General features: G+C 47.4%; 2 protein-coding genes across 2 annotated transcripts in view; one reads left to right on the plus strand and one right to left on the minus strand.

The window, feature by feature from the left end:
- Window positions 1-19,124, plus strand: part of CEP295 (centrosomal protein 295) — a 198,882-nt gene that overhangs the window by 117,220 nt on the left and 62,538 nt on the right. The gene's annotated exons all lie outside the window — the stretch shown is intronic.
- Window positions 11,707-19,124, minus strand: part of VSTM5 (V-set and transmembrane domain containing 5) — a 44,695-nt gene continuing 37,277 nt past the window's right edge. Inside the window, exons 3-4 of the mRNA XM_068266818.1 lie at window positions 16,461-16,598; window positions 11,707-12,387 (exon numbers count right to left, since the gene is read on the minus strand). Coding sequence (XP_068122919.1) covers window positions 12,353-12,387; window positions 16,461-16,598 — 173 coding nt within the window. The 3' untranslated portion in view covers window positions 11,707-12,352. The remainder of the gene's footprint in view (window positions 12,388-16,460; window positions 16,599-19,124) is intronic.

Here is a 19,124-nt window from a genome sequence, read left to right on the forward strand (position 1 = left end):
TTTACTGTCAGATCGACTATTTCCAACATGTCCGATCTGCTTTCCAATCAATTTTCTGAATGATTTTTCATAGAAGTGAAAAGCAAATTGATCGAAAAATTGAAATTAGATCAGACATGATGGAAATAATCGACCTGACAGTAAATCTGTCAGGAAATTGCATCATGTGTACCTAGCATTACACTACATCTATGCCAGTGTGTGTAGTGTCGAAACCTTCTACTTACCTGCTCTGTGTTTTGGATGGGCTTCTCTGCATTGTGCTACACTATCCCCTATTGTGGCTCTGATGGCAGCAAGTAGCACAGAGGACAAAGAAGCAGCGCTGTCCACTGGGGCTCCTTGTGATTTTGCCCTCCTGTATGCATGTGCACAGGAGCCGAGGGAGTGTTATGGGTATGTGTACTTGACAAGTGCTGCTCATACATGAGCATCATTTCTGAAGTATGCAAGCCCAGAACACTATCGCCTGCTGTGCATCCAGGCAGGAGGGCAAAATTACATGGAGTGGACAGAGCATGCACTGCTTCTTTGTTGAACTGGGCAAAGCAGCAAAACAGAGGGGGGCCCGTTCAAACTAGTCAGAGTTGGACAGAAGGGGGGGGGGGGCGGTTGGTGACAGCCGGCCTAGGGCGCTGGAAAGTACAAATCCGGGTAATCATACAGGTATCGGCGGGGGCGGCTTGTGTGGCGGCGGTGCGTAGTGATCTTCAGTCAAGTTTCAGAAGGTCACAAAATTAGAGGATATTGGCGTGGGAATTTTTTTTTAAAGGTACAGGTAAGTATTTCTGTTTAAGATTAATAAAGGACTTTTTTCGTCGTTGTGTTCTTATTTTATTTAACGCTTCATGGAATGGGTATGGGGTACTTTTTACCCCTATACTCATTTCTCCTGGGGGGGTGGGCATCTGGGGTCCCCTTCTTAAAGGGGTCTCCCAGATGCCACCATGAACAACCCCCCCCATCCCTAGGGAGTCGTCGCCCCCACCTCCTCCTGGGGCACCGGAGGTGGGGAAGAGCCCCTTGTCCATGGATTGGACTAGGGCTCCGGGGGAAGGCTTGGCCGCCCGTCTCCACCAGAGCCCCCCCTTACCATGGACCATGCGGTCTGCTTTAATAACAGCCATCAGCAGTCACTTTGGCCCCAGAGGTACCCGGTTAAATAGCGAGCACTGGGGCTGCCAGCTGTGACAACTGCTAAAGTGCTGCAGACATCTCGCTTGCTACTGTATGTTCTCTGATACCAAACTACAACTTGTATAGTTAGTGAAACAGCAAGTGAGGAAACCCCTTCCCCCATGCTACACCTGTATGGATACTTGTGGTTTTGTGTGCAACGTTTGGGGGCACTGACGGTCAGGGGTTTAGTTGCTGCCTGCATACATGACAAACTATCCTGGCATGAAAATATCCAGGCCTGCCAATTGCTAAGTTGTCACTATTTATGTACGGTAAAGTGCAGTACATGTATGTAGAGGTTGATTCTAGCAATCCGGCTACCAAAGAGTCACAGCTCACTCCTTTGATTCTCATCTGGTAGTGTAAACTTAAAGGAGTACTGTAGGGGGGTAGGAGGAAAAAGAGTTGAACTTACCCCGGGCCTCTAATGGTCCCCCACAGATATCCTGTGCCCACGCAGCCACTCACCGGTGCTCCAGTCCCCGCCTCCAGTTCACTTTAAAGTCGGAAAACCACTGCGCCGGCACGGCCACACCCCGCTGCTACTGACATCACCAAGAATGTATTGTGCAGGCCCAGTACAGTCTGCGCCTGTGCAGTACGCTCCTGGTGAGCGGGATCAAGGACATGGCCGCGCATGCGCAGTGGTTTTCCGACCTTAAAGTCGGAAATTCCAGAAGTGAACTGGAGGCGGGGCTGGCGCATCAGTGAGTGGCTGCGCAGACACAGGATGTCTGAGGGGGACCATTAGAAGCCCTGGGTAAGTTCAACTCTTTTTCCCCCTACAGTACTCCTTTAAAGAGGAATTTTAGTAATATATACAGTAGCTTGCAAAAGTATTCGGCCCCCTTGACGTTTTCCACATTTTGTCATATTACTGATACAAATATGAATCGATTTTATTGGAATTCCACGTGAAAGACCAATACAAAGTGGTGTACACGTGAGAAGTGGGATGAAAATCATACAGGGTTCCAAACATTTTTTAAAAATAAATAACTACAAAGTGAGGTGTGTGTAATTATTCAGCCTCCCTGAGTCAATACTTTGTAGAACCACCTTTTGCAGCAATTACAGCTGCCAGTCTTTTAGGGTATGTCTCTACCTGCTTTGCACATCCAGAGACTGAAATCCTTGCCCATTCTTCTTTGCTAAACAGCTCCAGCTCAGTCAGATTAGATGGACTGCGTTTGTGAACAGCAGTTTTCAGATCTTGCCACAGCTTTTCGATTGGATTTAGATCTGGACTTTGACTGGGCCATTCTAACACATGGATATGTTTTGTTTTAAACTAGGGGTGGGACGACGAATCCGGCGAATCCACGAATCCCTCGAATATTGGGAAATATTCGAGATTCGTGGATTCGAATCCCGACGCCATTTTTCACTTTCCGAACCCGCCGAATCCCGACGCTGCATCGCCGCATACGCCGCTCCCCCCGCCCGCACTCGTCCTCCCCCGACCTTCTCCGACCCCCCCGCGCCTCCTCCGTTCGCCAGCATCAACTCACCTGAGCGTAGCGCACAGAGCGGCAGACCTCTCGCCGACTTCCTGGTTCCCCCTAGTGACCGGCTCTTACAATGATGTCATCAGTAAGAGCCGGTCCGGCCACTAGAGGGAACAGGGAAGTATCGAAGAGGTCTGCCGCTCTGCGCTCCACGGAAAGGTGAGTAGATACTCATGCAGGGGTGAGCGGAGGAGGCACGGGGGGGAGCGGAGGGGGCACGGGGGGGGGGGGGGGGGTTTGCGGAGGAGGCCGGGGAGGGGGGTTGGCGGTGAGCGGAGGAGGCATGGGGAAGGCCCCTATACCTACCTACAGGCCCCTATACCTACCTACCCACCTACAGGCCCCTATACCGACCTACAGGCTCCTATACCTACCTACAGGCCCCTATACCTACCTACAGGCCCCTATACCTACCTACAGGCCCCTATACCTACCTACACACCTACAGGCCCCTATACCTACCCACCTACAGGCCCCTATACCTACCTACCTACCTAAAGGCCCCTATACCTACCTACCTAAAGTCCCGTATACCTACCTACCCATCTACCTACCTAAAGGCCCCTATACCTACCTACCCACCTACAGGCCCCTATACCTACCCACCTACAGGCCCCTATACCTACCTACCTAAAGGCCCCTAGACCTACCTACCTAAAGGCCCGTATACCTACCTACAGGCTCCTATACCTACCTACCCACCTACAGGCCCCTATACCTACCTACCCACCTACCTACCTATCTAAAGGCCCCTATACCTACCCACCCATCTACCTACCTACAGGCCCCCCTACCTACCTACGTAAAGGCCCCTATACCTACCTACCTAAAGGCCCCTACACCTACCTACCCACCTACCTAAAGGCCCCTACACCTACCTACCTACAGGCCCCTACACCTACCTACCCACCTACCTAAAGGCCCCTATACCTACCTACCCACCTACCTAAAGGCCCCTACACCTACCTACCTACAGGCCCCTACACCTACCTACCCACCTACCTAAAGGCCCCTATACCTACCTACCTACCTAAAGGCCCCTATACCTACCTACCTACAGGCCCCTACACCTACCTACCCACCTACCTAAAGGCCCCTATACCTACATACCTACCTATACTGAAGGTCCCTTTACCTACCTACCTAAAGGCCCCTATACCTACCTACCTAAAGGCCCCTATAACTACCTACATACCTACCTATACTTAAGGCCCTATACCCTGCTACCTATACTGAAGGTCCCTTTACCTACCTAAAGGCCCCTATACCTACCTACCTAAAGGCCCCTATACCTACCTACATACCTACCTATACTTAAGGCCCTATACCCTATATACCTATACTGAAGGTCCCTTTACCTACCTACCTATACTGAAGGCCCCTATACCTAGTTAACTACCAATACTGAAGGCCCATATACCCTGCTACCTTTACTGAAGGCCCATATACCCTGCTACCTATACTGAAGGCCCATATACCCTGCTACTTATACTGAAGGCCCATATACCCTGCTACCTATACTGAAGGCCCATATACCCTGCTACCTATACTGAAGGCCCATATACCCTGCTACCTATACTGAAGGCCCATATACCCTGCTACCTATACTGAAGGCCCATATACCCTGCTACCTATACTGAAGGCCCATATACCCTGCTACCTATACTGAAGGCCCATATACCCTGCTACCTATACTGAAGGCCCATATACCCTGCTACCTATACTTAGGGCCCCTATACCTTGCTACCTATACTGAAGGCCCATATACCCTGCTACCTATACTGAAGGCCCATATACCCTGCTACCTATACTTAGGGCCCCTATACCTTGCTACCTATACTGAAGGCCCCTATACCTTGCTACCTGTACTGAAAGCTACCTATATTGAAGGCACCCATACCTAGCTAGCTATACTGAAGGCACCTTTACCTCGCTACCTATGCCTGGGTACCTATACTGCGGGCAACTATACCATGGATCGCACAATTCTTATGTGCAGGATTCGTTAGATTCGGGATTCGAAAGGTTCGAGATATTCGAGAACCTTTTTAGATTCGGATCCGGATTCGAAGAAATTGTGGATTCGTCCCATCCCTATTTTAAACCATTTTATTGTTGCCCTGGCTTTATGTTTAGGGTCGTTGTCCTGCTGGAAGGTGAACCTCCGCCCCAGTCTCAAGTCGTTTGCAGACTCCCAAGAGGTTTTCTTCCAAGATTGCCCTAAATTTGGCTCCATCCATCTTCCCATCAACTCTGTCCAGCTTCCCTGTCCCTGCTGAAGAGAAGCACCCCCAGAGCATGATGCTGCTACCACCATATTTGATAGTGGGGATGGTGTGTTCAGAGTGATGTGCAGTGTTAGTTTTCTGCCACACATAGCGTTTTGCATTTTGGCCAAAAAGTTCTGTTTTGGTCTCATCTGACCAGAGCACCTTCTTCCACATGTTTGCTGTGTCCCCACATGGCTTGTGGCAAACTGCAAACGGGACTTCCTATGCTTTTCTGTTAACAATGGCTTTCTTCTTGCCACTCTTCCATAAAGCGCAATTTTGTGCAGTGCACGACTAATAGTTGTTCTATGGACAGATTCCCCCACCTGAGCTGTAGATCTCTGCAGTTCGTCCAGAGTCACCATGGACATCTTGACTGCATTTCTGATCAGCGCTCTCTTTGTTCGGCCTGTGAGTTTAGGTGGACGGCCTGGCTTTGTTTTGGTAGGTTTACAGTTGTGCCATACTCCTTCCATTTCTGAATGATCACTTGAACAGTGCTCCGTGGGATGTTCAAGGCTTTGGAAATCTTTTTGTAGTCTAAGCTTGCTTTAAATTTCTCAATAACTTTATCCCTGACCTGTCTGGTGTGTTGTTTGGATTTCATGGTGTTGTTGCTCCCAATATTCTCTTAGTCAACCTCTGAGGTCGTCACAGAGCAGCTGTATTTGTACTGACGTTAGATTACACACAGGTGCACTCTATTTAGTCATTAGCACTCATCAGGCAATGACTATGGGCAACTGACTGCACTCAGACCAAAGGGGGCTGAATAATTAAGCACACCCCACTTTGCAGTTATTGATTTGTAAAAAATGTTTGGAATGATGTATGATTTTCGTTCCACTTCTCCTATGTACACCACTTTGTATTGGTCTTTCATGTGGAATTCCAATAAATTTGATTCATGTTTGTGGCAGTAATGTGACAAAATGTGGAAAACTTCAAGGGGGCCGAATACTTTTGCAAGCCACTGTATACAACAAAGTCCCCAGTATCCGGCGGGGATTGCTTGATGCTGGACACATGTGCTTGCCGTTTGCTTTAGCAAATTGCCGGAAAAGAACAAACCTCCCTCCCGAGTAGTGTAAAATACTTACCAAGCCTCTAGCGCCAGCTTCTAACTTTCCTGTAGCTCCTAGAGGGTTTCTGACCTCTTCTTTGTATGGCTCCCTGCTCATCACCTGACCAGCGTCGACCTCTGCAACGGTGGGGACCTGTGGCTGAGGGCGGAGCTGCGGCATGGGACATGTCAGCTGCAAGGGGCTGGAGGAAGCCCCGGTTAAGTATATCATGGGGAGGCACGATTTCCTTGATGCTTCCTTTAAGGAATTGTTAAAGGTAAATGTGTGTAGTTTCCGCTCATTAAAGGGGAACTGAAGAGAGAGTATACGGAGGCTGTCATGTTTATTTCCTTTTAATCAATACCAGTTGCCTGGCAGCCCTGCTGGTCTATTTCTCTGCAATAGTATCTGAATAAAACCAGAAACAAGCATGCAGCTAGTCTTGTCAGATCTGACTTTAAAGTCTGAACCACTGAAACACCTGATCTGCTGCATGCTTGTTCAGGGGCTAAGGCTAATAGTATTAGAGGAAGAGGATCAGCAACAGGCCAGGCAACTGGTATTGCTTAAAAGGAAATAAACATGACAGCCTCCATATACCTCTCTCTTCAGTTCCCCTTTAAGCAATAGTGATAGTTGTAATGTGTTAATTACAATTTTGAAATAATTTGCATAATTTTCTTGATTACGATTGTGATGGAAAAATCGCAATCCCGAAAAAGTATGCAATATTTAGTGTAATTATGACCATACCAGTGGCGTACCTAGGGCATTTGACACCCTGTGCTGGGTAGTAAAAGACCCCCTTCCCCCAAAAAAATGGGTGTGGCTATAACCTACGGCGCGCGAAGCGCACTGCGGTGAAATGGGCATGGCCATGACCAGATGAGGGCGGAGCTAACTAATTTAAAGTGAACCCGGGATGAGAGTGATATGGAGGCTGCCATATTTATTTCCTTTTAAACAATAGGGAGTCCTGCTGATCTATTTGGCTGCAGTAGTGAACTGAATTACAGCAGAAACAAGCATGCAAATAATCTCGTCAGTTCTGACAATATTGTCAGAAACCCCTGACCTGCTGCATGCTTGTTCAGGATCTATGGTTGAAAGAATTAGAGGCAGAGGACCAGCACGGCAGCCAGGCAACTGGCATTGCTTAAAAGGAGATAAATATGGCAGCCTCAATATTATTCTCACCTCGGGTTCCCTTTAAAAGTGCAACGCAAAGACAGTGGGCCCAAGTTTTGGTGAGCCTTTTCCCAGAAAATTCACATAATTGTGCAGGTTTTCTCAAGAAAATACACATAAAGTGAGTAGATTTGCCCAGAAAATAAATGCAATCATGGCGGTAGATTTGCCTAGAAAATACATGCAATCATGGCGGCAGATTTGCCCAGAAAATACATGCAATCATGTGGAAGATTTGACCATAAAATACATGCAATCGTGGCAGACCTGGCCAGAAACCACTTCAATCATGTAGCAGACCTGACCATAAAATGCATACAATCACGTAGCAATCCTGGCCAGAAAACACTTCAATCATGTAGCAGACCTGGCCAGAAAATACATGCAATCATGTGAAAGATTTGACCAGAAAATACATGCAATCATGTGGAAGATTTGACCAGAAAATAAATGCAAACATGTGGAAGATTTGACCAGAAAATACGTGCAATCATGTGGCAGATCTGACCAGAAAATACATGCAATCATGTGGCCGACCTGGCCAGAAAACACTTCAATCATGTAGCAGACCTGGCCAGAACAGTCGATACACCTGCTAATATAAATAAAAAAAAAAAACATTTACTCACCTGAAGCAGCAGCAGCCCTTCTGTCCCGGCCTCCGTCCGGCGCAGCTCCCACAATCCTCTGCAGCCAGCCATTAACTGAAACTCCCGCGCTTAGAGCAGGGCTATGGGAAAATGGCGCCTGAAGCCCTGCACTGCAGACTCAAAGTCTCCAGAGCAGGGCTTCAGACGCCATTTTACTGTAGCCCTGCTCTGCCGCAGCTGTGGGCTGCTGCTGTCAGTGAACTGACACAACGTCTATTAGACGCCGAAAGTCAGTTCACGCTGGGGGGTGCTTTAGGGGTGCTTGGAGAATGTCGCTGCCATTGCCCCAGTATAGCTAGTATAGTTGCCCCCAATATAGCTAGTATAGTTGCCCTTAGTGTAGGTAATATAGTTGCCCCAGTATAGCTAGTATAGTTGCCCCCAGTATAGCTAATACAGTTGCCCACAGTATAGCTAGTACAGTTGCCCACAGTATAGCTAGTACAGTTGCCCACAGTATAGCTAGTATAGTTGCCCCAGTATTGAAAGACATCCATGGCTACAATTACTAGGTAATGCCCAATGATGTTGATCCAGGGATTTTATCTGATTGCCATCTGGAGTCGAGAAGGAATTTTTCCCTTTTGGGGCTAATTGGACCATGCCTTGTAAGGGTTTTTTCGCCTTCCTCTGGATCAACAGGGATATGTGAGGGAGCAGGCTGGTGTTGTACCTTATACTGGTTGAACTCGATGGACGTATGTCTTTTTTCAACCAAAATAACTATGTAACCACTGATTAAGGCTGGAGCACTTTTCGGATGGTTTTTGTTTAAAAAAAAAACCCACACCCCCAACAAAAATCGCGATCGCAGCTAATTTGCAGCGATTTTACTGCAATTTTCATGCAAGTCAATGGGAGCATTTTTTTAACCATTTATTCCGCCTGGACGTGAAGCTCACGTCCAGGCAGCTGCGCGATCCCGCCCCCAGTATAGCTAATACAGTTGCCCACAGTATAGCTAGTACAGTTGCCCACAGTATAGCTAGTACAGTTGCCCACAGTATAGCTAGTATAGTTGCTCCAGTAAAGTTAGTATAGTTGCCCCAGTATAGTTAGTATAGTTGCCCCAGTATAGCTAGTATGGTCGCCCCCCAGCCAGTATAGCTAGTATAGTTGCCCCCAGCCAGTACAGTTAGTATAGTTGCCCCCAGCCAGTATAGCTAGTATAGTTGCCCCCAGCCAGTATAGCTGCCCCCAGTATAGCTAGTATAGTTGCCCCAGCCAGTATAGCTAGTATAGTTGCCCCCAGCCAGGATAGCTGCCCCCAGTATAGCTAGTTTAGTTGCATCAGCCAGTATAGTTGCCCCAGCCAGTATAGCTAGTATAGTTTAGTTGCCCCCAGTATAGCTAGTATAGTTTAGTTGCCCCCAGTAAGCTAGTTTAGTTGCCCCCAGTAAGCTAGTATAGTTACCCCCAGTAAGCTAGTATAGTTGTCCCCAGTATGGCTAGTATAGTTGCCCCCAGTATGGCTAGCATAGTTGCCCCCAGTATGGCTAGCATAGTTGCCTAAAGTAAGCTAGTATAGTTGCCCCCAGTATGGCTAGTATAGTTGCCCCCAGTATGGCTAGTATAGTTGCCCCCAGTAAGCTAGTATAGTTGCCCCCAATGTAGGGGCCCCAGGAGTGGGAAGCAGGGCTAGATGGAGGGGCTGTGGAGGGGTCCCTCACTTAGGACCCCTCCTTCTGCCTCTCTCTCCCCTCTCCAGCAATGCATAGCGGTGACAAGTGCGGGGCGGCCGGAGGCGTACAGAGAATTACTCACCTGATTTCCGCGTTCCCAGCTCTGGCAGCGTCATGACGTTACAGGTCTCCGCCTCCAATGCCGCCCACTGTGCTTCCGCTAATCAGGAAGCACAGAGGGCGGCATTAAAGACGGAGACCTGTAACGTCATGACGCTGCGCTCCACGCTTGGAAGGCGGAAATCAGGTGAGTAATTGTCCATACGCCTCCGGGCGCCCCGCACTTGTCGCCGCTAATTTCTGGAGGGGGAGAGAGAGGCAGGAGGAGAGGTCCCAGGTGAGGGAGGGGGGGGATATTTCCCCCCTCCCCACCGCTGCCTCCACTGCCTCTCCTTCTAGCCCTACTTCCCCCTCCTGCTGTGCTGCTGTGGGGGGTCGTGGCGACACCCCCCTGGGTGTCTGTCACCCGGTGCGCCCCGCCCCCCTGCGCTCTATGGTAGGGACGCCACTGGACCATACACACATTTTTCACAATCGGATCGTTTTCGTGATTACATTTTTGTAATTACAAATATTTTTGGGGTCAAATTATCATGTAAAACATGAAATTACAATTTCATGTTACCCGTAATTTTCTTGTTTGTCAAGAAATCATGAAATAATAACAAAAAATTAAATAAGAAATAACAATTGAACTCGAAATTATGACATGAAATTTCAAATTATGAAATTTCACATTTTCTGATAATTACGAATTACAATTTCATGTTGTAATTGCAAATTTGATGTTGTAATTTTTAGAAAATGTGTAATTTTGTGTTGTAATTTCACGATAAATTGTAATTTCGGCGTGCATGAAAAAAGAGCGCCGTGAATAAAGGGCCCGGTCATTAATGAAATCTGATAACGATAAACATCGTTGTCAAGCTTTGTTAACGATAAATAACATTGAAAAAACAGATGAGAAATAATAACGTAAAGATACGAATGTTAAATATCGTTACGTAATTCAACAATACAGCTTAACCCAACCCTACCCTCACACAGAACCCCCCCCCCCCCCCCCCGGTGGTACCTAACCACTCCCCTGGTGGTGCCTAACCCCAACCACCCCGTCCCCCCTGGTGTTGCTGCCATGCCTGGGTGGTGCCTAACCCTAGCCACTCCCCCTGGTGATGCCTAACCTTAACCACTCCCTCTCCAGAAACACCCTTTTACACATAGTAACGATAATATCTTTGATAACATAAAATCTGTAAATATAAACAAAATAATATGACAAAAACTATAACGTTGCAAGCTTCTAAAACGATAACATACTTCAAAAACTATAATGTTCTAATGTTGTTAACAATATTTATCACGGTGCCCTTTTTTCTGCTTTTTTCGCCGTATTAGCGATAATTGGATTAAAGTCTATGGTGGTGCCCTTTTCGTCCACCCTCAGCCGGCGCCCTTTTTTCCTGCTACCGTCATTTCGTATTTAATTTTGTGTTACTCTTAACTCATGGGCGTTCCGTACCTGGGTCCCTCCTTCTGGCACTTCCCCCCTCCAAATTAACAGCGGCATACAGAAGCGGTCATCAGCGGGCGGAGAGGAATTACTCACCACCTTTTTCCTGTGTTCCAGGCGATGGCGTGCAGCATCATCGTCACGTGACACTGGTCACCACCTTCTCCACTGCTCTGTGCTTCCTGATTAGCGGAAGCACAGTGAGCAGCGGAGAAGTCGGAGCCCTAGTCTAATGTCCCACCACATGACTCCTCCCCCCCCCCCCCCCCCCTGGAAAATTTTCTGCGGACGCCCACGTCTTAACTTCTTGTAAAAACTGAAAGTTACATGAAATTATGGGTAACATAAAATCGTTATTTCCTGTTTTACATGAAATTTGAAGCCAAAAAATACCTGTCATTACGAAAATTTTAGTAGTGACAAAAATAATGCTAATTAAGAAAAATTAGTGTATGGTCGTAATTATGCAAAATTTTGGTGACTCCGTTTTCACCATTACAAGCGTAATCTCAAAAATTAAATTGGAATTACGCTGAAACTCTGAAAATGTGCGATAATTTGATGGCCCCAAACTGCACTCGCCCCCCTACTCGCGGCTAATGTGAACCTAGCCTTAAAAGATCAGAAAACACCACAATCCACATTTCACAGTTTATTTATGAAACATCCTTCAAGTGCATCATGTTTCATTCCACAACTCGACATACAGAAAATAAGTACCTTTTTAGGAGCCGTCTGTTTGTTCCCAGTTTATCATCATTGCCTCGGGCAATGTGACAGTTTCAATACAGACTGTAAACAAAGTATCCCCACAGCACATAAGCACACAACAAGCACTGACAATATAAGTTAGTATGTGGACCCTGTTATTAATGTGCTGGACTCCCTGCATTGTGTACCGTCGATGCCGTGCCGGAGCGTGCTGTGACAGGTTTGGCCACAATGCGCCTCCAGGAATCTCCTCTTACTTGTTCTATCAGCTGATAAGACTCTGGAGTGACAATAGCGAGGCCAGCGGGAGTTCCCTGTCTCTACGGACCAGTTTCCAATAGTTCTGGGTAAATACTGTCTCGTTGTATTGAACAATACACACAGTTCTCCAGTTCATTAGATGAAGCTGTTCCTCAAACATCCATAATAAATACTGCAAAACAGGCCCAGGCCAGCAGGTGTGGATCCAGTGCAAGAGAGCCGACATGTAGCAACGCACTGTGTGGCCATCAAACACTCTTTGTACGTAAACATCCCTGTAGACTGGATTAAAGTCCATGTGACTTCTTCTCGAGGTAGACCATCGATTAGTCAGATATAATGCGCAGTTCAATCTCTTCGGCTGTAAGAAACAAATAGGAGGCATTTTAATTATGGTCTTGGAAAGTACACTTTGCTTCAGAAAATAAATGTAGGATGACAGACGGTATACACAGACATTCCTATTAACATCAGGCCAATGTCTTCTGCAGAAGCAATAACTAGGATTTAGAGATGAACAAGGTGTAAATATTATAATTACAAGTTCATGCAGCAGGTAAAATTTGTATTTTCTCCATATCAATTTGTCGGTGTTGATTTTATAAATTTGCACCCGTTGAGCTATAACTTTAACCAAAAGACGCCTTAGAGGAGATCCAATTAACATGTATAAATACATCAGAAGGCAATATAAAAGCTTGGCGGATGAGCTTTTTGTCCCTAGGCCTTCTCAAAGGACTAGAGGACATGATCTGCGCATGGAGGAAAAACGTTTAGCCATTTATTTAGGAAAGGGTTCTTAACAGTAAGAGTGATTAAGATGTGGAATGCATTGCCACAGGAAGTCGTTATGGCAAACTCTATACCTGCATTTAAAGGGGGCTTAGATGCTTTCCTTGCATTGAAAGACATCCATGGCTACAATTACTAGGTAATGCCTAATGATGTTGATCCAGGGATTTTTATCTGATTGCCATCTGGAGTCGTGAAGGAATTTTTCCCTTTTGGGGCTAATTGGACCATGCCTTGTAAGGGTTTTTTCGCCTTCCTCTGGATCAACAGGGATATGTGAGGGAGCAGGCTGGTGTTGTACTTTGTACTGGTTGAACTCGATGGACGTATGTCTTTTTTCAACCAAAATAACTATGTAACTATGTAACCACTGATTAAGGCTGGAGCACTTTTCGGATGGCTTTTGTTTGTTTGTTTTTGCAGCTAATTTGCAGCGATTTTACTGCAATTTTAATGCAAGTCAATGGGAGCATTTTTTTAACCATTTTTTCCGCCTGGACGTGAAGCTCACGTCCAGGCAGCTGCGCGCTCCCGTGGTGCCCCCCGTTAGCCCAGTGATCAATGAATTGGAATTCAATTCCCATTTATCGATCTAAGTGCCTGCTAGAAAGACCGACTTTCTCACCAAAAAAAAAGAATAAAAATCCCCGTCTTCCTAGTACATCCTGGAAGCGAGATCTCGCTTCCAGGACAAAAAATAAGAGAAAATGCTCACAGTGGCCATCTTGTGGCCAAATAATAATACTACATCTACATCCACTTTTTAATGAAATAAACCTATATTATATTAGTTAAAATTAACTGTTTACCTCCCACACCAAAAATTACCCAAATAAAATTTTTAATGAAAAAAAAAAATTACAAATAAAAAAACAAAAGCAAAACATAAATAGTTACCTAAGGGTCTGAACTTTTTATATATGCATGCAAAGAGAGTATATTTCAAACATTTTTTTTAATTATAAGCTTGTAAATAGTAATGGACGCAAATCTGAAAAAAAACGCACCTTTATTTCCAAATAAAATATTGGCGCCATACATTGTGATAGGGACATAATTTAAATGGTGTAATAACCGGGATAAATGGGCAAATACAATATATAGGTTTTAATTATGGTAGCATGTATTGTTTTAAAGCTATAATGGCTGAAAACTGAGAAATAATGATTTTTTTTCCGTTTTTTTTCTTATTCTTCCTGTTAAAATGCATTTACAGTAAAGTGGCTCTTACCAAAATGTACCCCCAAAGAAAGCCTAATTGGTGGCGGAAAAAACAAGATATAGATCAGTTCTTTGTGATAAGTAGTGATAAAGTTATAGGCTAAGGAATGGGAGGTGAACATTGCTCGGATGCATAAAGTGAAAACGAATGAAGGCTGAAGTGGTTAACCTTCCTGGCGGTAACTCCGAACGTAGTTCGGGATAAGCCCCGCAGAAGGTTTTCTCAGGCCCTGCTGGGCCGATCTGCGTAATTTTTTTTTTTTTGGCTGAACGCAGCTAGCACTTTGCTAGCTGCGTCAGCACACCGATCGCCGCCGCCCTGCGCCGATTCGCCGCTATCCGCGCCGCCGCAGAGCCCCCCCCTCCCCCTAGACCCCTGCGCTGCCTGGCCTATCAGCGCCAAGCAGCACTAAGGGGTGGATCGGGTCTCCCTTAGACGTCACGACGTCCATGACGTCGGTGACGTCATCCCGCCCCTTCACCATGGCGACGGGGGAAGCCCTCCAGGAAATCCCGTTCTTTGAACGGGATTTCCTGATCGCCTATCGCCGGAGGCGATCGGAGGGGCTGGGGGGAAGCGGCTATCATGTAGCGAGCCCTAGGCTAGCTACATGATTTAAAAAAAAAAAAAAACGGCAGCGCTGCCCCCTGGTGGTTTTTAATATACCGCCAGGGAGGTTAAACAATACCAGTTTCCTGGTTGCCCTGCTGATCTTTCATGCATCAGTAGTGTCTGAATCAAACACCTGAAACAAGCATGCAGGTAATCCAGTCAAACATCTGATCTGTATGCTTGCTCAGGGTCTATGGCTAAAAGTATTAGAGGCAGAGGATCAGCAGGACAGCCAGGCACTCTGCATTGTTTAAAAGGAAAATAAAAATAGCAGCCTCCATATTTCTCTCACTTCAGTTTTCCTTTAAAGAGAACCCGAGGTGGGTTTGAAGAATATTATCTGCATACAGAGGATGGATCTGCCTATACAGCCCAGCCTCTGTTGCTATCCCAAACCCCCCTAAGGCCCCCCCCCCCCCCCCTGCACTCTGCAATCCCTCATAAATCACAGCCACGCTGCTGACAAACAGCTTGTCAGATCTGGCTGTGTTTATCTCTATAGTGTCAGTCTGCTGCTCTCCCCGCCTCCTGCAGAACTCCAGTCCCCGCCTGCATCCCTTCTCTCTCTGCTGATTGGAGGGAAGGGACGGGGGCAGGGACCGGAGCTATGCAGGAGGCGGGGGAGCAGCTGAGACTGACACTACAGATGTAAACACAGCCTCACAGCATGGCTGTGATTTATGAGGAATTGCAGAGTGCAGGGGGACCTTAGTGGGGTTTGGGATAGCAACAGAGGCTGGGCTGTATAGGCAGATCCAGCCTCTGTATGCAGATAACATTCTTTAACCATTTCACAACTGAGGGGTTTTACCCCTGAAACACCAGCGCGATTTTTCCCTTTCAGCGCTGCTTCCATTCCTGTACTGATATACTATGATTGGTTATTGGGGACTGGAGAGTTCCCATAACCAATCATTGTACTGCAGAGCCGGGGTGTGTGCGCGCGCACGGGTCGCGGGGCGCGCGATCGCGCGCTGCACGTTTGTGTACCTTACATTGATTTGAATGAAGACGGCTTTTGTTTGAAGCCGTCTTCATTCTACTTGCAATCGGCGAGGCTAATTGGATTTAGAAACGCTTGTTCCTAACATCCAGTTAGTCACCTGCTGTGCTGGCTGGCTGGAGTGTGCGCGAGAGTTCCCCGCCCACTCCCAGCCTGTAAACAAACAAGTGCGCCTTTCTCCATCCCTGGGGGTGAAGCGGTGCGCAGAGGGACGGAGAAATTTAGCACTGGGGGGGTGAAGTGGTTAAACACACCTCGGGTTCTCTTTAAAGAGAGACTGAAGTCTCCCAAAATGCCTGTTTTTCTTTTAAAATCCTCTTTAATATCAATATCCTAACTGAAACGCCACATCCCCGCGGCTTAACAGTCAATAAATCACCCCAAACTCCCCGTGGCACATTGCAGGGAGCGCTTCCGCATAGAGGCAGAGCTTTGGGCAGTAGCTCTCCCTCTACACGGGTCCATCTGCACTGATCGCTGCCTCCCCGCCCCTCTCAGTCTTCTTTCACTGAGAGGGGCGGGGAGGAGGCGGAAATCAGCGCAGATGGACGCGTGTAGAGGCAAAGCTATAGCCATAAGCACTGCCTCCCCCCGGCAGCAAAATCCACGGCCAAGAAAGTCTTGAATTTTTGACCCGGGAGTTTGGGGTGATAGTGTTCAGCTGCAGGGATGCGGCGTTTCAGTTAGGGCATTGATGTTAAAGAGGTTTTTAAAAGAAAAACCTGTATTTTGAGAGACTTCAGTTGTCCTTTAAGCAGTGCACTGAATAAGCCATATTGACATCATGAGCTGCTCATGCAGTTACCTCTGCGGTGCTGCTTCTTCCTCTGGCACATGTTGATACATTTATTACACATCCACATCAGGCAGGCCAGAACCGCTGATCCGGCGGCGAGGAATACGATGAAGACCACCACAAAGTAGAACTCTTCATAGCGGACCTCTGAAAAGAGAGACAGATGGGTGTTAGGCATGTAGTTGAGTGACAGGTCATTATGAGGGATACGCGAGGACAGTTTAGTAAAAGGCAAAGCTGTGCTGGCGTGTATGGATGGCACAGGCTACAGCAGAAGGGATTAACTCACCTATATCGCTGCCTCTCGCCCATGCGCTACACACTCCTCTCCATCTTCCCACACTTCCGCCTTCACAACCAGAAGTTCAGCTGTGAAAGCCAAAATGTCGGGAAGATGAGACCCCATATATATTTTATTATTATTATTGTCTTGTAAATTGTTTTGTCACTTAACTGTCACTCGGAGGGGCTTACAAGCAAATGCCTAGCCTACCATAGTCATATGTCTATGTATGTATCGTGTAGTGTGTGTATCGTAGTCTAGGGCCAATACAGGGGTAAAGCTGGCCATACACTAGGCCGATTCCCCGCCGATCGACAGCAGATTCGATCACTGGGATCGAATCTGCTGTCACATCTTTCACGCTACAATATAAATTTCGATCTATTTCGTCCCGAAATAGATCAATCCTGTCGATCGCTCCGTGCGGGAAATTACCGTCGATCGCCCGCGGGTAGGGAGCTAGCGGCGTTCGAGTGCCCGACGACCGACGCATTACAGCTGCAATACATTACCTACTCCCCCGGCGCGACTCACCAGGTCTCCGCTGTCTTCTACGCTCTGGTCTGGTCTCCGGGTCCGGCATGCTTCACTTCTTCACTTCTTCCTATCCCAGCAGGAAGTTTAAACAGTAGAGGGCTCTCTACTGTTTAAACTTCCCCCAGACAGGAAGAAGTGAAGCATGCCGGAGACCAGACCAGAGCGGAGCAGAAGACAGCGGAGACCTGTGGAGTCGTGCCGGCGGAGCAGGTAATGTATACGGGGGGGGGGGGGGGGGGGAGCGGCAGCAGCACCACCACCACCACCACAGATTGTGAACGGTTTCATGCTGAAATTGATTCACAATCTGTTTGCAGTAAAGGCAGCCATACGATCCCTCTCTGATCAGATTCGATCAGACAGGGATCTATCTGTTGGTCGAATCTGATGGCAAATCGACCAGTGTATGGCTACCTTAAGTCAATAAAATTATCTGCATGTTTTTAGGATGTGGGAGGAAACCGGAGTGCCCAGAGGAAAGCCACTCAGACATGTTGAGAACATACAAACTTCATGCAGGTAGTGCCCTGGCTGGGATGTGAACAGCAGACTCTGGGATGCAAGGCGAGAGCGCTAACCACTACACCACCGTGCTGCTTTACTACCGCATAGACAGGGCCGGTTCTGTCATGAAGCATGGTGAAACATTTGCATCAGGCGCAGAGATTACAGGGTCAGCATATTTGTACTGTGTTTACACTAACATCATTCAGTCAGTAAGAGGAGAAGCGAGAGGAGAGCGAGGTGAAGAGATCATCATTGGGGAAAAGCAGCTTGTTGTGCTGTGTGAGGAGTCTGACAGTGAGTGAGGAGGAGGAGACAGGAGAGCAGCAGTGTTTCATTTGACTTGCACAACAGAACGGAGAAGGTGGCACTGCTGTCCTGACTGAGGAGAAATGGAGTGGCTGAGTGAGCGTTTTTTGTCACAGACTCACAGCCAGCCAGTGTGCTATTGTGTTGAGCTGCAGCATGTCATGTGAGAACATTAAATGAAGCAGAGTGAATTGTCGAGTGGTGTGCGATCATTCCAAATCTGGGGGTGGGGGCGGGGAGGGCGCATCCTCACAAGTTTGCCTCAGGCAGCAAAAAAAGTCTAGAACCGGCCCTGTGCATAGATACCTGTTACTACCAGACAGATACACATATTCTGGCCGCACACACCCTGCCAAAGCTCACGGGGGGCAGGTGCAACGCATAGGTGGACGGTGTCAAGTCCCGTAGTCCTGTGAGCGCTCCTATTGGCTGCAGCGGTGGAAGAGCTGCGAGAGCGGCGTAAGCGATGGCTCCCCGGCATGATACAAGCCTTCTGGTAGAGCGGCTAACCTGTACATGACCGCACTTTATGGTGTACACCTAAGAAGCTATCTGGGGTTACAGCAGGACTGGTGTTCGGAGGGTGAGAGACGCGGAATACGTAGTCTATGCACTGATGCTCCTGCATGTTAGTGAGACTGAACAAGCACAACCCATAGGCTTGCAAGCTGTTGATTGACTTATTTGGCCACTTCCCTACACTGAACTCTCTCCTCCTCTCTGAAGATGCTGGCAAACTTATGGTACCGGCAGGGCCGGTTTAAGCAACAATGGGGCCCAAGGGCAAAATAAACCTGCCCCCCCCCCCTCCCGCCAGATACCCCAGAACAAAAATTGGCATTAAGGGACCTTTTTTTTGCAGCTGGTATAGTATAGGGTGTGAAGCCCTAATCGGTCGGAGCTCCACATTCTGGCTACCCCAGCCTGCATGGGGGACAAGGGGTTAAAAAGTTTCAGAAGGGGGGATCGCACATAATTTTTTTTAAAAAAATTCCCACACGCTAAACATAAAAAAAAAATTGGGAAAATAGGAAAAAATG

The sequence above is a fragment of the Hyperolius riggenbachi genome, chromosome 2, assembly GCF_040937935.1.
Source record: "Hyperolius riggenbachi isolate aHypRig1 chromosome 2, aHypRig1.pri, whole genome shotgun sequence".
Taxonomy (NCBI): domain Eukaryota; kingdom Metazoa; phylum Chordata; class Amphibia; order Anura; family Hyperoliidae; genus Hyperolius; species Hyperolius riggenbachi.